The sequence below is a fragment of the Archocentrus centrarchus genome, chromosome 15 (genome assembly GCF_007364275.1).
Source record: "Archocentrus centrarchus isolate MPI-CPG fArcCen1 chromosome 15, fArcCen1, whole genome shotgun sequence".
In the NCBI taxonomy this organism is placed as follows: Eukaryota; Metazoa; Chordata; class Actinopteri; order Cichliformes; family Cichlidae; genus Archocentrus; species Archocentrus centrarchus.
Window position 1 is genome coordinate 24,462,873 of NC_044360.1, and position 21,130 is coordinate 24,484,002.

At 41.2% G+C, this 21,130-nt stretch overlaps 1 protein-coding gene across 1 annotated transcript in view; it reads right to left on the reverse strand.

Annotated features, from left to right (window-relative positions):
* Positions 1 to 21,130, reverse strand: part of plpp4 (phospholipid phosphatase 4) — a 42,796-nt gene that overhangs the window by 8,438 nt on the left and 13,228 nt on the right. Inside the window, exons 2-5 of the mRNA XM_030748495.1 lie at positions 7,823 to 7,931; positions 4,904 to 4,994; positions 1,443 to 1,506; positions 1,163 to 1,287 (exon numbers count right to left, since the gene is read on the reverse strand). Of these exons, the coding sequence (XP_030604355.1) occupies positions 1,163 to 1,287; positions 1,443 to 1,506; positions 4,904 to 4,994; positions 7,823 to 7,931 (389 nt within the window). The remainder of the gene's footprint in view (positions 1 to 1,162; positions 1,288 to 1,442; positions 1,507 to 4,903; positions 4,995 to 7,822; positions 7,932 to 21,130) is intronic.

The window sequence follows — 21,130 nt, forward strand, 5'->3', positions numbered from 1 at the left end:
AAATTACATCACTGAAAATTTTTCACATGGTCTTGGCATGTAACACACAAAGCCCGGTAACCTCATGTTTGATTAGAAGCCTGTTGTAAACAGTCACACTCGCAGCAGGAGGGCAATCAAAGGAATTTCCCAACCGTTTCACAAGCAGACTGTTCCTTGTACATATGCCCGACATCACTCAGTAATAGTGCTAATAATTCTCATTCAGTTTCATTAGAATTTCATTAGAATTGTATTTTCAGTTCTTTTTATGACTATGGCAAATAAATATTTCAGTAGGATGTAACAGTTTCCTTATTTCCACATTCCTGCAGTACAAATGATTACTGCATAATTACCTTGTCAACTCTGAATGAGCAGCTGGAGTCGAAATGTAATGAAAATATGAAAGAAAGCAAACAAAATAAATGTCATGCATGTCACAGTGGTTCTCCAGGCTTTCTGAAGGGCTTTCAAAGTTTTTCTTTGGACATTGGCTGCTTTTTCACTCATTTTTATCACCATTATCAGAGGAAAGCTATTTTGTCTATGCTTGTTTGTTGACTAACTGCAGGCTAACTTACAAAATATTCAAGCATAAAATAAAAATGGCACCTAACTCAAGGGATGAACCAGTATTGTGTTTGTGCAAAACGGGGTAGAAAGACACCAAAGTGCTGGCAAGACCATTAACAGATCTTTGCAAAGATGTGTCTTCTTTGAGGTTGTGTTTAAATCCTTTACAAACCTGATGCACCAAGCAGTGCCAAGAGTTTATTCAACATCTGCGTAGCCCACAGAAAAATGATCCGTGGACACCACTTAGCATTCATTTGCTGGACAACAGGAAAACATTTTAATTATTTAACATGCTGCTGAAATGAAAAAAGCTTGGAGAATAACCTAGCTGAGCACAGCAGGACATCAGCCCGAGCTCAGATGGTAGGTGTGTACTCAGCTCTTACTTAGGATGTGTAAGTTGAATGATGCTGATTGCTACATGTTGTAATTACCTTTGAAGAGAGACAGCAGCAAGAAACACCTCGTACATACAGTAGCCAGTTTGTCCGATTTCTGAGTGAATAGCTGCTGTTGAATGCAGTTTTAATGACTGTCTAATATCTTCTGTCATTGTATTGCAAGTGCAGGGAGTGATTTATGTCTCCTGCCTTGTGATACTCACAGGAGGAGTGGCTGCTTGGGAAGCTCTTGCGCCCCTCGGAGACTAGCCCTGGCTCCCCGGTGCACAGCATCTTTGCATTCACTTGTCCATCTGGGAAACAGCGCTGGAAGTAATCTGGCCTTGGTCTGCAAATGTAAAAACCAATATCAACATCATCGACAGAAAGAATTTCATTTTACTTGTCAAGAGTGAAAATGGGAGTTTATGTGGCAAGAGCCAAGAGCCTAACATTTAGCATTACTGACAGCACCTTTAAAATGCTTCAGCTTGTTTAACGTACCTGCCAACAATCAACTTGATAGTATTTGTGAAGACTCCATTTAGAGCGAGAGCCAGGGATACAGCTGGAGGAAGAGAGACGCACATAAATGGGCATCTTACAGCGTCGAAACCGAGGAGGTTGACATTTTCAGCATATGTGGCATTAATTGAAACAGTCATGCTGCAATAAATCATTCATTTTTCTATTATTGTGACAAATATTCTGGCAGGTTTTTCTCTCTTCTGATATAATATACACATAAAACAGGCAGTTAGATGCATGGGAGTTCCCCTCGCAGGTGGGCACATGGTTGTCAGGGATATTTTGCAGAATGGCCTCTTATTGTGTCTGAGCAGCGACGGTAGCTGGTAGGATTGAACACAATGCGTGCTTAGCTACCCTGTGAGACTGGTGGTGCTTTGCGCTACATGCACCACCTAGATTTTGTTTTGGGAGTACAGGTCCTGTTGTCATGGTCCATACATAACATAGCTTTGTTATTACCAGCAATAAGCCTCACTCATTTCACGGTAGTGACAACATTTCTAGGCTCACGGTAGAGTGTGTCTTGTTTGATGGTCTCAGGATTACATCTTAGCCTCTTTTGCAGATAATGTGGTCCTGATGGCATCATGAAGCAGCAACCTTCAGCTTTTTGCAACCAAGTTTAAGTGGCTGGAATAAGAATTAGCACCTCGAACTGAAGCCGTGGTTCTCAGCTGGGCTGTTGAAGAGTTGGAGCACAGACAGACCTGAAGGGTGTCTAGGCTCATCATTAGAGAGAGAGTGGGTCACTGCTGTTCCACAATGAAACTGAGACAACTGTATTTCTTTTGGGCCTGTTTAAGAGATGGACACCTATCAGGTGAGGCGTTTTTCCACGTACAACTGGGAGGAGACCCCAGGATGGATCCAGAGATCATATTTGTTGGTCAGCTGGGAAAAGCTTGTTTGAAAGTGAAGTGGTGACACAAGTGCACTGTTTTAGAGCCTAATCTGACTGCGAAGCAATTACTGCTTTAGTTCAACATCCGTGATGGGAAACAGGAGAACTACAATCGGTTGACAGGTAGGCATTACACTGTAACTGCACGTTCATTTAATTAGCTATAAAGAAGACCACCAGGACTCATAATGAGCTAGAGTACCCTGACCTCACAGGTTAATCCCAGTAGTCTGCAGTGGAAATGAATTCACACCGCCCTACCGCCAGAACACACATGTACTGTATAATCTTCCTGAGCTACTGAGAGGAGCACAGTCTCATTATGATTTAACAGCTGGATAATCTGGGCAAACTCAGTGCAGATCAGATGAAAGCCGAGAATGAGACATGTTCTGTCTAAGCGGGGACGTTACTTTGCAGCACCTTTTGTCAGCTCTCTCTCTCCAATGAGAAGACAATACAAGAAGGGATAAAACTATTGCTCCACTCCAAATTTCTTACATGTTAGTAAATCATTTGTGGGGTCTGCTGATGGTCATTAATGCACTAATGATTTTTTTTTTTTTTGATGGCCTAAAATCAAATGTAACCCTTACACAATTTGACAGTTCATGTTTTACACTTAATGCCTGTTTAACTCCTGCGACAAATAAGCACGTTTCTGGTCACGAAGGAGGTTGTTCTCAATATAATACACATTTAGTGTGCTGGATTGTCATGCGGCATGCTGTATAATCCCACCCTGTGACTCTGTGCCTCCGGTTTGGCCGGAAATCGCCTGACATCTACTAATTAATCCTGAAGGGTCCGAGAGGAGCTTGTGTGATTAGCCATTTTTGAAGCCCACCACGAGGGTTCCTAATATATTCATCCTCCTAATAAAGTATTCAACCTGCACCAGTCTCTATGCCAAATAAGTCTACTTACATTTGGACTGTGCCTATGCCTCTGCAAACCAAATCTGGTCGCATTCATATGCATATACCCTGGAGTTTGCCCTAGTGATTACTCTAGGGCACAGTTTCAGGAAATTAGTGGCCTCATGAATAAAGATAGGACTGCTGCCATAACATTACCAAGGACCCTCTTGTTCAGCTCTTACAGAAAAACAAGGTGATTTGTTGAATTGTCATATCAGAAATATATTGCTATCCTTGAAATCTTCCCTGTCTTTAACAGCGCAGGTGTTCAGCACACAAAAGCATCATTGTATCTTGCTGGAAGATTGCTCCTCATACACACAGTTAAAAAAAAACGATAATGTCACTGCGTGCTATGTGATCTCATATTCAGAGTGATAGTATTCATTCTTTGTCACCAAAAACACACACAAAAAAATCATTACAGGATCATCTGAGATTCTCTGAGAGTAGTCTTGTGGAAATTATAATCAAACTTCCAAGATGGCATCATTGTATCCTCACTGAGATAATCAAGCAATTAAGCAGCATGACTTTGGGAATGATAAAGGATTATTAGATAACTCTATAAAGAAAAACACTGCAATCCTTTTTCGCTCCAAAGACAATGAGGCAAAGAGACAGTGTGATAATAGCACTGTATTAAATTTTTAAAAAAATGCACGATATTAGGAAAACAAATTCCCCCTGGTACTGAAGAAATCTCACTCAAAACCCACAAATTATGAAAGCTAAATTAAATTTGATTCATGAATTTAGAGCTAGAGGACCCTCAGGGACTGCTTTAAGCCCCATATCTTAGAATATGAGGACAGCAACTTTTCTGTGATTTTTAGTGTGCAATGAAAAATAAATTACCTGTAGGTAAGCTGCTTTTCAACTATGTACCCAGTATAACAGCTGATTTCTATTTCTTTCTCATTAGGTTTAGGGGAAGAATTGGTTCAAAGCTACTCTCAAGAAATGTGATCATGTAGAAACCTGTCAGAATAATGGGCTTCCTTTTAGTCTTTGTTCTTCGGAGTGATGTTGCTTTCTTGTACAGCTTCTATGAGTGCTTCTCTGCAGGCAGTAATGGGCCTGTTTAGCTCTACCCAGCTCTGTAATCTTGGGACTGATGTGCTGAGGCCCATTCTCTCCACCTGCTTCATCTCTGGGCGAATCTTTAATTGGATTTGTGTTAAACTTTCTTAATGCCGTCTGATGTACCAAAGCCTCTGCAGGCCTCTGGACCCCGTGGGAAATGGCAAACAGGAAGATTTCAGTGTGGGAGAAACACTCAGATGCTGTTTGATAGAACAAATAGCATGAAATTTCAGTTGGTAAATAAATACTCATGGCTGCTGTGATTAAGATCAACTTGTGCAGCGCCAATGCTAACCGGCAACACCAGGTCACAAAGCTGAAAGAGCCGCACCCTAAAACCAGGAAGAACTGGGGAAAGACCAAAAGGATTAAAGAGACAGAGAAAGCTTCATTTTAACAAAATCCAAACCAGACAGTATTACAATACATGCAATATAAATGTCAATTGGAGACTTCTAATGTGCTAGATTAGGCTGACAACAATCAGCAACAAATTTGTGACATTTCAAGCAAATAGCTCCACGCACCTAAACAAGCCTCTTTTATCTCTGTCTTGTCCGTCCTCTGAATTATCTTCACCACAAAAATCACTGCCAGTGGAGTGAGGAATGAAATCGCCTGTAAGGAAATAAAGACAATGACAAATGTACAGTTATTACTGTGACATTAGAGATGTACTACAGCACTCCATTAGGTTTTTTTTTTTTTTGCAAGTTAATTGTGAAATGACTTGTGCCTCGGGGAATGACCCGAGCCTATCTATTATTCAGAGTTAATTTTAACAAGGCAAACTGAGGGGCAAAACAAGCTTCTTTATTGTTCAGTGCGTCTTCGTGCCTGAGCTGAGAGAATTATGCCCTTAGTTTGATATGAAATTGGGACCCCTCAGCACCTAGGTAATTATTCATGCCTCAGAATCTATTAATTATTCTCTGGACAGATTCAGTATATTTTCTTTTCTTTAAGCAACAGAAACAGCAAAAACAAAAGGCAGCATTTCAGTTCCATTATTACAGCACACATATATTTCTTTTCCCATGAGTGCTGTTCATTAGTTCTGTGTATCTCTGCCAATTATGAACTCATTTTGCACCTCACTATCCCCCCAAAAATAGCTCAAACTTGTAATCACACTTTAATTCACACACATAAGTGCAGCAAGAGTTGCTGTCTGAATTTTAATTTAAACAAGCCACTTTTTTTTTAACCTTGAAACACAGAAGTCAGTGTGGTGCAAAGCGCACACGTCCTACTATAGCTGAGCAACGTGCAAAACATAATGTATTTACAATGTAAAACGGTGCATTATGGACAGTATCACATGTAATATATGATTTGAATGGTGATTTGCATGGAATAAACCTTTTTCCTCATCTTTTATAAAGTGAAAATTATTTTTTAAAGATTTTCTCATCTTTTCAGAGCTTATGCAGGATAGGAAATGATTCCCAGAACAATTAATGCTCCTGTGTAGTAGTTGAACCAAACTGACACATTTTTACAGGGAGATTCTTACTGCAGATAATGTTTCAGCACACTTTATACTAATATTAACTTCTTTAAGGTTTCTTCTGGAAATAATCATTATGCATTTTACTTGTTGATTGTCTGAACTTTGCAAAAATGGGAACAGCTTCAATTTTTGTGTTTTCCGATACTGATTTGAAAAGCTTTTTTCTCTTCATTAGAGAGATAGTGTGAGATAAATTCACCACAGCTTCAGGGCTGCTGTCAGAGCAGTGACACTGAAGAACTTGGAGAACTTGGCTTCTCCTAGAAGCACACAGGGTGACGGGGCTGTGGGGAAATTTACAGTCCTGTCATGAGTAAAGATCTATGGATGCTCAAGTTGTGATAATCTATAGAGTAAACACAACCAATAGAGTGATGATAAACTGTAAATCATCTTGTTCATGAATTGTCTGGCTGGACATTCAGCTCAGCATCCAAGCATTTGCTTATGTGAATGTGAGTGTGTTTTCTGCTTGGCTGGCGTGCTCTATGACTAATGCATTTTGAAGCGCTTATCACAAATTACCCATCAAATGTGTTTAAAGCTCAGCTTATATTTACTTTCTATTTGAGAAAATCTGCTTCTGTTTTAGCCATTTTATGTTACGCACTACCCTACTGTCACAAAAGCTTCTGAACATCATGAAAAGGTGCCAAGCAAAGTCCCTAAAAGCTCAGCTGTAACAGGTGTTGATGTTTGATGTACTGTACATTTCAGACGTTGGGGAAAGGGTGTTGGATTTCACATTATGTAAGGTGACAGCCGTTATCAGTCTTTCAGTCCCGAAATGACAGACAGAACTTACCACCTACTATGCAGCTGTTTCTGCACATAATAATTTGATTGTTGACTGATGTGTGTCAAGGAGCACAGGATGGAGTGGAGCACCAGTCACTCAAATGCTGACAGTTCAACAGGTGAGCTACATGAGCGATAGGCAGGCAACTCTTTGCCTGCTGAGATGGTTTGATTAAACAGTCAGCACCTTCTAGAAGGTCTTCTAACATGCAGACGAGGAAGTCATGCTGTGCACAATTACATACACATGCTAACCTATCTGAGAACATTTTTAAAGTTGAGTAATATGTATATATATATATATATATATTCATCTATAATATCACAAAAATATAATTGCTGTTACAGAGCAGTGCAACAGCATTCAAAGCCCACTACAACATGGCCGTGACCCTGATCACATGCCTCTAAAAGATAGAGCTTATTTATAATATTGTGTGGAAGGATGCAATCGATATTGGCACTCAATCATAAAATATCAACTTTAAAAAGCAGGTCTGTGTGACATGAAAGACATTTTTCCATGAACATAATAATGAAATTTTAAAGCATCTGACAAGTCAAAAATATTGCTGCTGTAGATGTCATCATAAATTTAACATTGTTGCCCAGATATTTCATGTCATGAGAAGGTATACTTTAAAAGTATACTGAAGCATTAAAGGGTTTAAAGCTGTTTCGGTGGTGTCCTATTTTACTGCAATCACTCTTTCAAACAGGACCACTCGAGTTAGAAAACAATGACTGACTCAGGCATCTGAACATTCTTGAGTGTGCTGAAGACAGTGATTGTTGCTGTGAACTCAGGACAAAATTGGCAGACCCTCCAATCTATGCTGGATAAAAACTTCAGGTTATCTGTTCAGCGCTTCTAGCAAGAGGCTGAGAAAACCACCTACTGCTGTTCAAAACAGATATTTGCATTGTTGTGTTTAGCACCACAGTTCTTTAAAGCTATTCTTGTATTTGTCACCAGGATTCGGGCCTCAACTCAATAAAAGAAATAAAGCATTTACACCAATGATGCGGAAACAGTTAAACATCGAAACGGGCTCATGTACACCGCAATAGTGATCAAGTGCTTAGTGGCGAGTCTGACACAAGAGGAATGCACAGTTAAATAGGCAGTACTTACGAACATGACCCTCTTGGGAATGTGGTCCGACTCAACTAGAGGATTCTTGTAGAGCCAAAGCTCCTCTGGTTGAATCACTCTCTCAAAGGGCTCCAGGAACTCTGTAAATCTGTGGCAAAGAATAAACATACATTGATCAGTAGCTAACATTTTTATGGATAAGTAATAAAAAATAGTACAGTTTCAGAGATTGCATGACTTGATAATACTTCCACAAAAAGAAGAGCTCTTGGTTGTTCTCTAAGGGAAACCACAAACGAGTCCATGTGAACAGGACGTCTTCACCTACGCTGTGGTCCCACACGCTTACTGAGTGGGAACAAATTAGCATGCCCCTGCTTCCTCCAGCCTTCTCTGGCCACCCAGTCATCTGTCAGGCACGACCTTGTTCTCTGTCACTGCAACAAAGTCTTTTTGTAAATGCACTGTAAAACACTTCAAACTCCAAGAGACCTCAATTAAAACAAGTCTTTTTTTAAACACGGACTTCAATAATTCCATTCAGTCAAAGAATGAGTTAGCCGAAATCGGAAAAAGCAACAGATGTTTTAATCAAGCTGAACCCCCCCCCCCCCCCCCCCCCCCCCCAAAAAAAAATCAGCAACGAATGCTCTTCATGCATCTTCTGTAAACATTTGCTCCACGAAACAGATAACCAACAAGTTTTCTTATTTTTAACAGGGAAAACAATTACACAATTTTAATCTCTCAAGGACACACGCAGCACATTACACACTGAGCCAAGTTTATTTGTTGGACGGCTCATTATAATGTGTCCTGATGCTTTTACAAAGTAGCAGTCTAATCAGTACTTGCTCATTTTACACCTTGCTGGGCCCGCATGCATGATTCACTTCAGCGGCATTACATTCGCGGTATGTGGTTCACAATATATTATGCCGTGCTAATGACACACAATATGCTTCATAAATTACTCAATTTTCCCAGCTTGTATTCTCTTTAACTCCCTTGTTCAGGTATCAGTGGCTGGAAATATTATTTTACTCCCCGGGGATTAAAAACGTAGTGACACAGACACACAGTCAACTGAAGAAAACCCACACCTCAGCTCAGATACAGACACAAATGGACAAACTAAACCTCCATTAGCAGCACACACAGAGCTCCTGGATCATTAAATACCGCAATGATCTACCTGCCACTCTATAAGGCTTATCTTGCATCCAACCATTACAGTCTTAATGAGTTTTAGGCACACACTCCCCCAAGGTAGCTACACATATCTTCTTTCATAGGTCATGTTAGAATACACAGCCTGCACAAGCTTGTTCTGGTATAAACACTTCTCTGTGCAGCAGTTTTATTTGGTTCTGGGAGAATTTGCTGTTTCAAATAGAGTAATAATAATAATAACTTTGCACGCTAATTCTAATTGCGTTGCCTTGTTTTGTTTAGAAGTAAAGATCGAAAGTATCTTCAGGCTAGATATTTGCAAAATATTTTCAATCTGAACAGTAATAAGCTGTGCTTTATTATATACACACACACACACACACACATACACACACACACACACACACACACACATATATATATATATATATATTATCAAATTACAGCAAACCATACAAACAGCACGCATGTTTTAAAGGGATGAGCAGTAGATGGGACAGGCTCAGTCCTCGAGTTGATGCATCTGTCCCTGCAGTCCCTGCAGATTTTGTGTTCCTCATTTTTATTGTGTAGCTTCAAAGATCCCGTAATGAGATTTTAAACATTATTATACCAGCAAATACTTTGTTATGTAAAGGTATAGTGGAGTAATGATGTTCTTAGCAGAGAATAAAGCCATATTACCTTTGTGTGGGATAACGTAAGCTCCTCTTTTCAGTGTTTTGTTAGCCTGTCCAATTACACTTTTACACTAGTGTGTGAGTCCCTTCCTTTGAAATTGTTGCAGACAGGGAGAGAGAATGCATTTAGGGACTAAGTAAAGGAAAAAGTAGGCAGCAACACAGTAGCTACCTCTCATGCACTACCATTAATGCAATAATGGAAATTTTTAAACCACAAAAAAGAATTATTTGACTTTGGCTTAATGCATCGAGCAACATAGTAGAACCTTTTTTGTTTTATTATGTTATTATTGCTACAACTTCTTACACTGTTCAGCTTTCACTCTTAGGTCGATTCATGTATTTTTCGGACTATAAGGCGCACTTAAAATCCTTAAATTTTCTCAAAAATCAGCAGTGCGCCTTATAATCCGGTGTGCCTTATGTATGAATTCTTGTTGCGCTTACTGATCTTGAACCAATTTTATGTGGTACTTTGCACTCAAAAATCTTTCAAAATGTGTTAATGCGACTTTGGTGAGGGACGCTTCAGAAATATCGAAATTTTCCAGATCGTACAAAGCGTACGACGGGGGGGATAACACCCAGCGTATGCTTTTCAAATAGTTAGAAAATGTCGGTCGGTCTGTGTAATTTGAGCGCTGCCGTCTGACCGCCGATGGCCGAGGCATCCACACCACTGCACCATTCTGTGGTATGCAGCTATATGGCCTCCGGTCTGGCGGATCAGTTCAAAGGCCTCATTAATTTCTCTAAAATAGGCCAGCATCGATTGACAAAAGGACTCTATTGATGATATTAGACAGGAACAAGCTGTGAGTGCGGCGCAGCAGGTGTGGAAAGCAGCTAAAGCCGCTGGAGATAAATTCAGCAAGAAGTGGAAGCATTGTTCCAAAAGTGGAAACCTTATGCAGTAAACCGCAGAAAACTATGATGGATTTGGCCTGTTTTCATCTATGCTGGTCCGTATATTTGTGCGTAATCTGGCGATCGGCGGCCGGCACTGTTGTCAACTTTTGTACAACAAAACTCACTGTTGGCTGTCTCAAAAATCGCTAGAAGTAGCAAAAGGACGAATCGAGGTCCGGGGGGTGTGTGTGCTGTCCCCCTCGGTGCCAAAGAGAGGTCCGGACGATGTCACAGTGTATGAAGGGACGCAGTATGAGCGCTGTATGTACACAAAACACGGTGATAGCGGAGTTTTCAGGTTTCCGGTGTTGAGTCAAAAAAGGGATTTCCTGTTTAATGTTTTTTCTTTGTTTATATCGGTAAATATACTGGTGCACAGGATTTGTGAAGGGCTTATATAAAATGAAGAAATGACTGACGCTTTAGTTTTGTTCTACATATGTTTTACCATGCGCCTTCTAACCCGATGTGCCTTATGTATGAAAATAGACCCGTTCATTGATATGCGCCTTATAATGCCGTGCGCCTTATGGTCCACAAAATACGGTAATTTCACTTGACTATGATGGATAATCACTTTCAAAACTCCAAAGATAAATTTGGTGATGATTTTGATGAAGAATGGGAAAATTGGGGGGCTATGAAAGTTTTTTCCATAAATACAACAAGTTATATATTTTCTTCCTCTGTGTCTCTTTCTCTATGTTGCTGCAAACTCAGTATATTCAAAGGAACCCAGCAGTACTGTATTTTATTTTTGAAAAATGACCATAGGGTTCAAAATTTGCTTGGATAAGGTCCTAGTTACACAGGCCTAGAGAGCCCCTGGTGCCTTTAGGAGTTGCCACACCAGATCATCTGCCTTCATCTCAACCTATCCCTAACACTCAACCTTTGCTTGCTGTGTGGTAGTGAACCCATGAAAGTGCCAGTGCACAAAGTAAAACTGCACTTTTTGAAACTTGTTGGTTGCAGCAGTAAGACACAAGTTCCAGTTCACAATGCACTCAAGTTTGCAGACAACTTGTCATGCACACTACAGGTGACCTGACAATCAGCCAGTGAGCAAATCCAACACAAGGAGGTTTACGTGCAGCACCCTCTTTGCAACTGATTTCAGTTGGTGATGGCCAGCAACCTCCAGCAATCACTCGCCAACCGGTTGGGGAGCAAACATTAGTCGGCCTGTGTGACCGAGGCGTAAAGGAATCTCCAAACTGAACTCACTGGTGGTGCTAGAGAGCTTAGACATGAAACTTAGTGGAAAAGGAAATCAGGAGGCTGTCACAGACTCAAAGCGTAGAAGAAGACAGAAGATGAAGAAGGAAAGTAGGAAGATGGTAAATAAAAACACTATGAATTATTATACAGTTTTGCTGCTTGGTCCGCAATAATGACTTTCCTGACTTGCAGCCAATGAACAGCTCAGTTTTACTATGGCATTGTATTTTCTTTTCACTAGAAATGATTGCTTTCATAAGCTCAAAATCAAATGCCTGTTGGACATGTAATATTCCTCCTTCTTTTTGGAGAATTTGTATCAAATCTCCTCTAACAAATCAATGCCACCCACACAGGATTTCCCTTGGCTTGAAATTCAGATTGAATTTTTTGCCTCATCTTTTTTTTTTCCAGTGATAAAATTTATTAAAAGTGAAATTCCAATATAGTTTAGGTACACTTTAAGGGCTCGAGGCTCCAAAGTCAAACACAGAATAGAATCAGTCAAAGCTTCATTCTTATTTCCATGGATAGAAGTGTCTATCCTTTGTGGAAAATAAATTCACCTTTATTGTAATTTACAGACTGCAGTGAGCGCAGTCATTTATAAGCTGGTGATGGAGGACATTTTCTGTGTGTGATAAAACAAAGACCATGTGGATTACAGCCAGAGACAGTGGGGGTGGGGGGCTGACATATGTTGCATATGCCCCAAGACAGGTTTGATTTATGGCTTTAAAAAAAAAAAAAAAAAATCCTGTTAATGCTTATCGTTATTCTGCTCACTGCAAGAAGATTTCAACCAGATACTTCAAATGACCACAGGACGTGAAGCTATAGAAGGAGACACAAAGAAAGTAAGAGAGAAGAGAGGGATAGTGGCAAAAGGCCACCATATCAGGAAATGCACCACAAGAAGTCTTCTACAAAGGCAGACTCATCAGTGCTCCACTGAGCCCACCGACACAATCTCTAGCAAGAATAGACAGCTAAGTGGTCATAAACACGAGGCACACCAAATGCCCTGAACTCAGCACCGCCTGCCGGCTGCCTGGGGAGCGCTTCATTTTGTTTTATCAGCTTCTGTTTACCCTGTGTAGGAGCAGTATTGAGCGAAGTAATAAAAGCCACTACAGAGGCCAAAGCAGTATAGATTAAGTCAACAACAGACCTGAAAGTGAATATGCAAAGATAACTATTGTTGGTACAGAATCTTTAAGAGAGATTTATTGGAGGTGGGTAATCTGATTTTTCCTCAAAGTGTGTAATTGTACTGGCCGTTTATGCTCAGGTATGCCACTTATATCAACATAATTTTTTTTTTTTTTTAAGAGCACAGCGTAACTACTCATTTGTGTTGAAGTTTGTGTCTTCCTCAGCTCAGCATTTGGGCCAATTTATCATCTCCAGCTCCCATCCATCTCTCCTTGATGCATATCCGAAATCTGATGAGCACAGCCACAGCTAAAGAAATTAAACTAAATTATTTCTCAACATCTGCTCTCCCTCTGCCATGCTGAAACAATTGGGAGATTTAGCACACAACAGCAGAAAGAACAATATGAGCGGCTTATTCGAAAGCTCTTGATTTACAATGCACTGTGGGTAGAATCGTGGCCTCAGGAATACATTCTTCTGCTGCACTACTGTGACAGAAAGTGATTAAAAAAAAAGTCATGGAATTGTTCCTTAATTAGTTATGCATTAGTGAAGCAATAAGGCATACAGAAAAGTTCAATGGCTTTGCTGGATAAACTCTGTTTTCAAAAAACTACAAGCCTCTTTCGAAAAAAGTTGAGACGTGTGAAATGTAAATAAAATCAGAATGTAATGATCTGCAGAGGATTTAAACCCAATATTTAATTGTAAATAGTATAAAGACAGCATAACAAATTTTGAAATTCTCAAATTAAAATGTTAGAGATTTCAACTATGCACTATAATGTTATGAAACGATTCAGAGTCTGAATGAAACTTTACATGGAAGAGACATGGCTGTGTTCCACAGAGGGAAGAGTCTCATGTATGAAGAGTTGGACAGCACCAGACCCTGACAGGATACACTGGCTAAAGAAGCTAACTGCACTCCATGATCACCTGGCAGCACAAATGAACCAGCAGCTAAAGGCTAAGACCCATTCGGAATGGCTGACTGAAGGGCAGTCCTGTAGGGACTAGTCCCATCCAACTACTGGCCAATAACCTGCCTCAGCACAACATGGAAATTCCTGTCAGGCATCATAGCCGCTAAGATGAACAGGCACGTGGCTCAATACATGAGTGAGGCCAAGAAAAGAATTGGCAGAGATACCAGGGGAGGAAAAAAAACAGCTACTGTTAGATACAGCAGTCACTCAAGTCGCCATCAAGTGCAGGATCTGCCAAGGAGATTGTGGCGATGGGGGTGTAGTTCGGGGCACAGCTGCAGGGGAGAGGTGGGACAGTGGGTTCTGAGAGGGGTGTCAAGGGGGACAGGCAGCAAACAGCTGCCTGGCCTGGGATTGATTGTGTGTGTTTTTGTCTTTTTATGCTGGCAGGAGGAAGGAGGAATGAGCAGAGCTGAGGTGGATGCCTGCCATACATGTAAAAGTTAGAAAAAGTCAGAAAAAGAACACAATAAAAAGAGTATTGCAACATACAACCCGGTGTTGCCGTTGACTGTGTGTTTCGGGACTGACCGTAGGCTTTAGTGCTACAGAGATGCCCTGTTCCCACTGCTGATCTGCATAGGCCCGCAAGCCAGATCATTAACAAGACTGGCTACAGATACTGACTACTGAATGGAATGAACATCAGCCACCTCCTCTATCTGGATGACATCAAGCTGTATCCCAGGAGTGAACGAGACATCGATTCACTGATCCACACCACACAGATCTACAGCAATGGCACTGGAATGTCATTCGGACTGGAGAAGTATAGTCAGATGACAAAGAGAGGGACAGTAGTCAGAACTGAGGGGATTGCACTACCAGAAGACAACACTGAAGACAAAGAGGACAGCTACAAGTACCTTAAAATCCCACAGGCAAACGGGAACCATGAAGATGCCACTAGGAAAGCTGCAACCACCAATACCTGCAGAGAGTAAGGCAAGTCCTGAAGAGTCAGCTGAAGAACAAGATCCAAGCAATCAACACCTACGCCCTGCCAGTTTATAAATGCCCTGCTGGGATAATAAGCTGATATCAAAAAATCTTACCAATGGCTGGACAAAGCTGGTCTGACAGACAGCACAGAGGCACTAATCACAACAGCACAGGAACAAGCTCTAAGGACAAGATTGATGGAGGCTGAGGTGTACCACGCAAGGCAAGATCCCAGGCACAGGCTGTGCAGAGATGCCCTTGAGAAAATCCAGCACACAACAGCAGGGTGTAATATGCTTGCAAGCAGGACATAAACAGAACGCCACAACCAAGTGGCTGGCATAGTATACAGGAACATCTGTGCCGAGTATGGCCCGGAAGTCCTCTAGTCAAAATGGGATATGCCCCCAAAAGAAAGTTGAGAATGACCACATTAAGATCCTGTGGGACTTCGAGATACAGACAGACAAACTGATGATGGCTAACCTGCCAGACATAGCAGTGGTGGACAAACAAAGGAAGCAAGGCGTAGTGATGGATGTAGCAATGCCAAGTAAACATCAGGAGGAAGGAACATAAAACGTATGAGAAATACCAAGGGCTGAGAGAAGAGCTATAGAAGATGTGGAAGGTGAAGGTAACAGTAGCTCCTGTAGTAACTGAAATACTTGGGACAGTGACCCCCCCCAAACTGAGAGAGTAGTTCCAGCAGATTCCAGGAATGACATCCAAGATCTGTCCAGGAGTCCTTTGTCCTAGAAACAGCTCCCAGGTTTCTGATAGAGGACCTGACCGTGAAGGACAAAGTCTTGAGCCGTATTTCACTTCCAAAGAGCCAGACTTTCTTGTAATTTCATTAAAGTGGTCTTGAGCAATAGTTCTCCAGGTGTTCTAAAGGTTTTTCAGAGATTTTCTTCGACCATTTTCAGATGAAAGTTTTTCTCTTTTTCTTTTTTTTTTTGCCACTTACCACTGACCTATGAATCACTCAAGCATAAAAAGCAGCTAACTCAAGGAATGAGTTAGATACCTCACCCAATTTAAAAATTTGTTCCCATTTCTTTAGTTGAAATACTAAATATAAGTTTGACAGCTATAAAAAAAAAAAAAAAGACCTCCGCGCTAAACAGGCCTTACTGCAACTGGGACCTTTCGAAATGAAAAATACATACAGCAAAAGGGGGTCCCAATCTGCTGGGCAGCCAAAATCCCATACTGTACCAAGATAGAAAAACATTATATACAACAACATCTTTTGGCTAAACGTCTATGTGCGTATGTTTGAGACTGTGTTTGCATACCAGCCTATCACAGATATATCCAACAGAAGCTGAGCATTTTCATCAGTATTGATTGCATTATATCTGTAAGCAGAGGTTGGCTTAGCTGGAGCCAATTGCCCGGAGCCCTTATTATACTACAGTCACACAGGTGACTATCTCCAGGTGCAGGAGGCAACAGAGCAGCACTTACACTACATAGCTCTCTTTCTGTGGCAGACAGAGCATGTGACCTTCATCTCTCAAGGGGAAAGGAAAATATCAGGGAGCCTTATAATGGCCATGACACAATGGCTTAAAGCACTGCACAGGGCAAACAGTCTTGTTTAATGTTTTAGATTTAACTCTCAAGCACGTCTCATCCTGCCTGAGTGGGGTTAAACTGCTGTCCCTATTTTGCTGTGCTTCGGACTGAAGTTGTTCACTGCTACAATGCAATACGTGATGCAATCCAGGGACACATTTATAAAGATGCCGGCATTTTGTCAGGTCATTCACATTTGATTGCATTTGCACTCTCAGGAGGTGCACATTTGGCAATCAGCTAAGCAACTAAGAGCTAGTTGTGTGTGTAGTGAAGGGACTGAGGTAGGGGAGTGCGGGGCTGACCATCTGCCACATTTGGGACAGAATTCGAAATGACTTCTCCCACCAGAGGTGGGCAATCATTACTTCCTTTCCTCTCAGTCCAATGCCACTCGCATGCCACCCCCTACTTATTACCCCAGTCATTTAATCATAGAGCAGGGAGCTATAGAAAAGTGACTTCTGAGATTTACAAGCTATTAAGACCAGAGGCTGTGTTGAACTCTGTTGGAAATTCCCACCCCTCTCCCTCTGGTAAATTCCTATTCATCTTCACCTCACAATATCAGATGCAAATTGAGAATTGGGCTGTTCAATAAACCTAAATGGTCAGTGGTGAATGCTGAGAGCAGGGGCTTCAATATATTTTATGACTAAAAATGGGAACTGATAGAAGGAAGAAAGTTTCTAAGAGAAATGTGAAGTGCTGTGAAGAGAGAGAGAATAGAAGAGCAGACTTTGCTGGCTTTCTGATCTCTGGCTGAGTTATGTCCCAGTGGTTGGCTTGCACACGTGGGCTGTTTTGGAATGGCTCGATTCAAGCATGCTGCTTGAACAGGTCTCTATATTGTCTGAGCCGAGGACTTTGGTTGTTGCACAGCACAGTTTGAAAAGAATAATTGAGTAATAATGCACAGACGTTTTAAAAGTATATGTGCAAGGAAAAAAAAAGAAGTACTTTCTGGTTACAGCTTTTCAGTAATTGGCGGACTGCATTAAATTCTGTACAAATGGATCTAATGACTTCATAAAGTGGGTCAAAAACAGTTTTCCCCTATTAGAAACAGAGTGAACGAATAAGCTGAGAGGTGAACGAGATTAATGAGACGTGCATCTGTGGAAATGTGCTGTGGCAATGTTTTAACCTACAAAAGTGGAATTTGTAATGACTGATGGATGAGAGTCACAGTGGGTGAGTCTGGATTTATCCCAAATCCACAACTTAACACACTCGACACTGCTGAAAGGAAAAAGCCGAGTATGGGTTTTTGCTTAAGTTACAATTTCTGACTCCACACAGGAGAGGAAAAAAAAAAATCCTGTCTCTGCTATTCCAGCAAAATCAAATCTAACTCCTCTGGCACAGCTGGATTAAAATAAGACAACCGCATATCTGTAATTTAATATAATGCTGCTGATAGAATTGGATTAGTGCTGGTTCACAGTGGAGAAAGAGCGAAGCTGAATGACAAACTGAAGACACATTCTTGATTTAATTATGCAAATTTGATTTAATTCATTATTGGACCTGCAGACCCACGGCACAGCGATCCTGTCTACATACTTAACGCATGCCTATGTGTGTTGTTCACTGACCAGCCGCTGGAAGATAATTGCACTCTTTCAGAACAGAAGTTTAAATCGGGCTGGCAGCGATCTACCTGGCAAAGTCCCGTTGGATATAATGACATCTGAGACCGCATTTTCTAGACTGAAAAGAGACCAGACAGCAGGGAAACAAGTGGGAACAGAAGACATTAAGCTTGGAGGCGAGACTGTGACTGGTTATGGCAATGGGTTTAAAGGCTGGAGTTTGGAGACAGACCTGAGGTTTGGGGAATTGAGTTTAGAGCTGAAGCAATGTTGTGCCTTTAAGCATAAAGGTGCTTTAACCTTTTATAGTAAAACAGTCGCACCTTGAGTTGGGAATGGAAACACGTGGTCATACATCTAGGCTGGAAAAAATTACCCTCATAATATTAATATAATATTATAACATAATATTAATAATCTGAAGTTCCCATGCTGCAAAGCTCCATAACTAGAATAACCACAATAATACATATCCAAAACAGACAAGTGTTTTCCTAGTGGCTTCTTATTTTGCAACTCAGAATTCTGTGTGTGCAATAAATGCCACATGCCCTCTCTCTGTTTGTGCTACTGGTTACAGTCAGGCTTTGGCCAAAACGTGTCAGGAATGCATAGCATCAGTCCTGTCACAGGCAGGGAAAAGAGGAGGGGAGCAAGATAGATTCTGAGTGACACCGAGCTAGCTCTGCCTTCCCTGGAGGAACCCCTTCTGAAGTTGGCTAAAGAAACAGAAAATCCTTCATGTGTCACACAAAACCCTAGTAGGGGATACAGTGGAAAACTAGGTCTTTTTTTATTTTAATTACCCATTGATACTGGCTAATTCAAGAGGGTGTATTGAAAAGCCGAGGGCTGGCTTAGGAACACTGAAGGTGTCTGTTCATGGTAAAAGCCCCAGAGACACTTTCAGAAAGGTCAGAGCCTCACATTTGAGACAGGTATTAGGAAATGCAGCCATATGAAGCTGGCAGGACATCGCCAAAGAGACACAGAGAGAATGAGGCTCAAGGAAGCATGGTGGGGGGGTACATGGTGAGATAAGTGTGCCAACCCACAGTAAGAAAGAAAGGAGCCAGGCTGCTATGTACTGAAGATTTGCCAGAAGGCTTTGCATACGCTCAACAGGTCCAAAGCTCATATTCATTGAGCATGCTGAGTAAATGCATAGACTTTAACACCCCAGTGGTGTTGGCTCATCATATTTGTTGAGCTCTCTCTCTCTCTCTCCTTTGTGCTGAGGAAGTTGCCACACTCAGTGCCCCTACATAAAGCAGAAGTAACGAGGAGCTGTTCTATAATAAAATGCTGTTGTCTGCTTTTCTGACACACCCAAATCATCTTCAGCTTTTCATTTCCCACTTTTGATGGTTTTACAGGAACGAAACAACAGGCATCAACTTATAACATTTCAAAAAATACTTTTTTGGGATTTATGCTAAAATCAAACTCATTTTAATGCGAGACAAAAATAACCAGCATAAATACAAAATGCACTTTTAAAATGATGATTTAATTTATCCAAACCTGCCAAACCTAGTATTTGAGACTCCAGTGAACCACAGTGAGAGCCATTATCCACAAATGGAGACAACTTGGAACAGTGGAGAACGTTCCCAGGAGTTGACGGCCTACCAAAATTGCTGCAAGAGCACATCAACAACTAACACAGAAGGTCACAAAAGAACCCAGAACAACATCTAAAGAAATGCTCTCAGTTATCTCATTTAAGGTCAGAGTTCATGATTCAACAATAAGAAAGAGACTGGGCAAAAAAATAGCACCCATGGGAGATCCAAGGAGAAAACCACTGCTGACCAACAAGAACACAAAGGCTCGTCTCACATTTGCCAAAAAACATCTTGATGATCCCTGAGACTTTTTTCTGACAAAACAGAAGTTGAATTTTTTGAAAGATTTGAGTCCCGTTACATCTGCATAAAACTAACAGCACTTCATAAAAAGATCATCGAACCAACAGTCAAACATGGTGGGTCGTCCTAAAGAGCTCACTGAATTAGAGCGTGGTACTTTAATAAGGATGCTGCTGTTTTTCCTCCCTCCCAGACATTCCACAATCAACTCTAAGTGGTATTATTGCAAGGAGAAAGAGTTTGAGAATGACAACAACTCAGCCACGAAGTGGCAGACCACATGAAATTACAGAGCGGGGTTGCAGAGTGCTGAGGTGCATAGCGTGTAAAAATCTCCGATCCTCTGCTGAATCAATAACTGTGGAGTTCCAAACCTCCTCTGGCACCAACATCAAAAGCTGTGCACCAGGATCTTCATGGAATCAGCTTCCATGTCTGAGCTGCTCCTGTAGGTGTAATCTGTAAGTGGCCCATATCATGTAATTAATTACAGGTGTGGCTGAGTAGTATTTTTCAATGAACAGTGGGTTACTCTTCATAGAAAAACAGTAAGTTGCTCAACTAACTTACGGTTCTAACTCTAGATTCAACACGAAGAAATGAAATTGATGACAGTTTTATTCTTTAGAAGAAAGAAGGATAATTATAACTGAATGCTTATCTTTGATGTTTAAGAAAGACACGTTGCCTTAAATAGCTGACATTAAAATAAACTCTTAAATGTAATATGGGACATAAGGAAAGCAGCAAGAGTGAAAGGGACGGTTTATACGATGGCAGTGAGACCTGCTAGGATGTGTGGCTCAAAGAGAACCACACTGACAAAAAGACAGGAGGCCGAGCTGGAGGTGGCAGAGTTGAAAATGTCTAGAGTTGAAGATTTTCACTGAGAGTGACCAAGAGGAACAGGATCAGAAATGAGCATGTCAGAGGGACAGCTCAGGTCGAGCGTTTTAGAGAAAAAGTTAGAGAGGCTGGGCTGAAATGGTTTGGGCATCTGCAGAGGAGGGAGGGTGAACATATTGGAAAAATGATATTGAATATAGAGCTGCCAGGCAGGAGGGAAAGAGAAAGACCACAGAGAAGATTCATGGATGCAGTGAAGAAGGACATGCAGAGGGTTGGTGTGACAGAAGAGGATGCTAGGGATAGGGTGAGATGGAGGCAGATGATTCACTGTGGCGACCCCTAAAGAGAGCAGCTGAAGGAAGAAGAAAAAGAC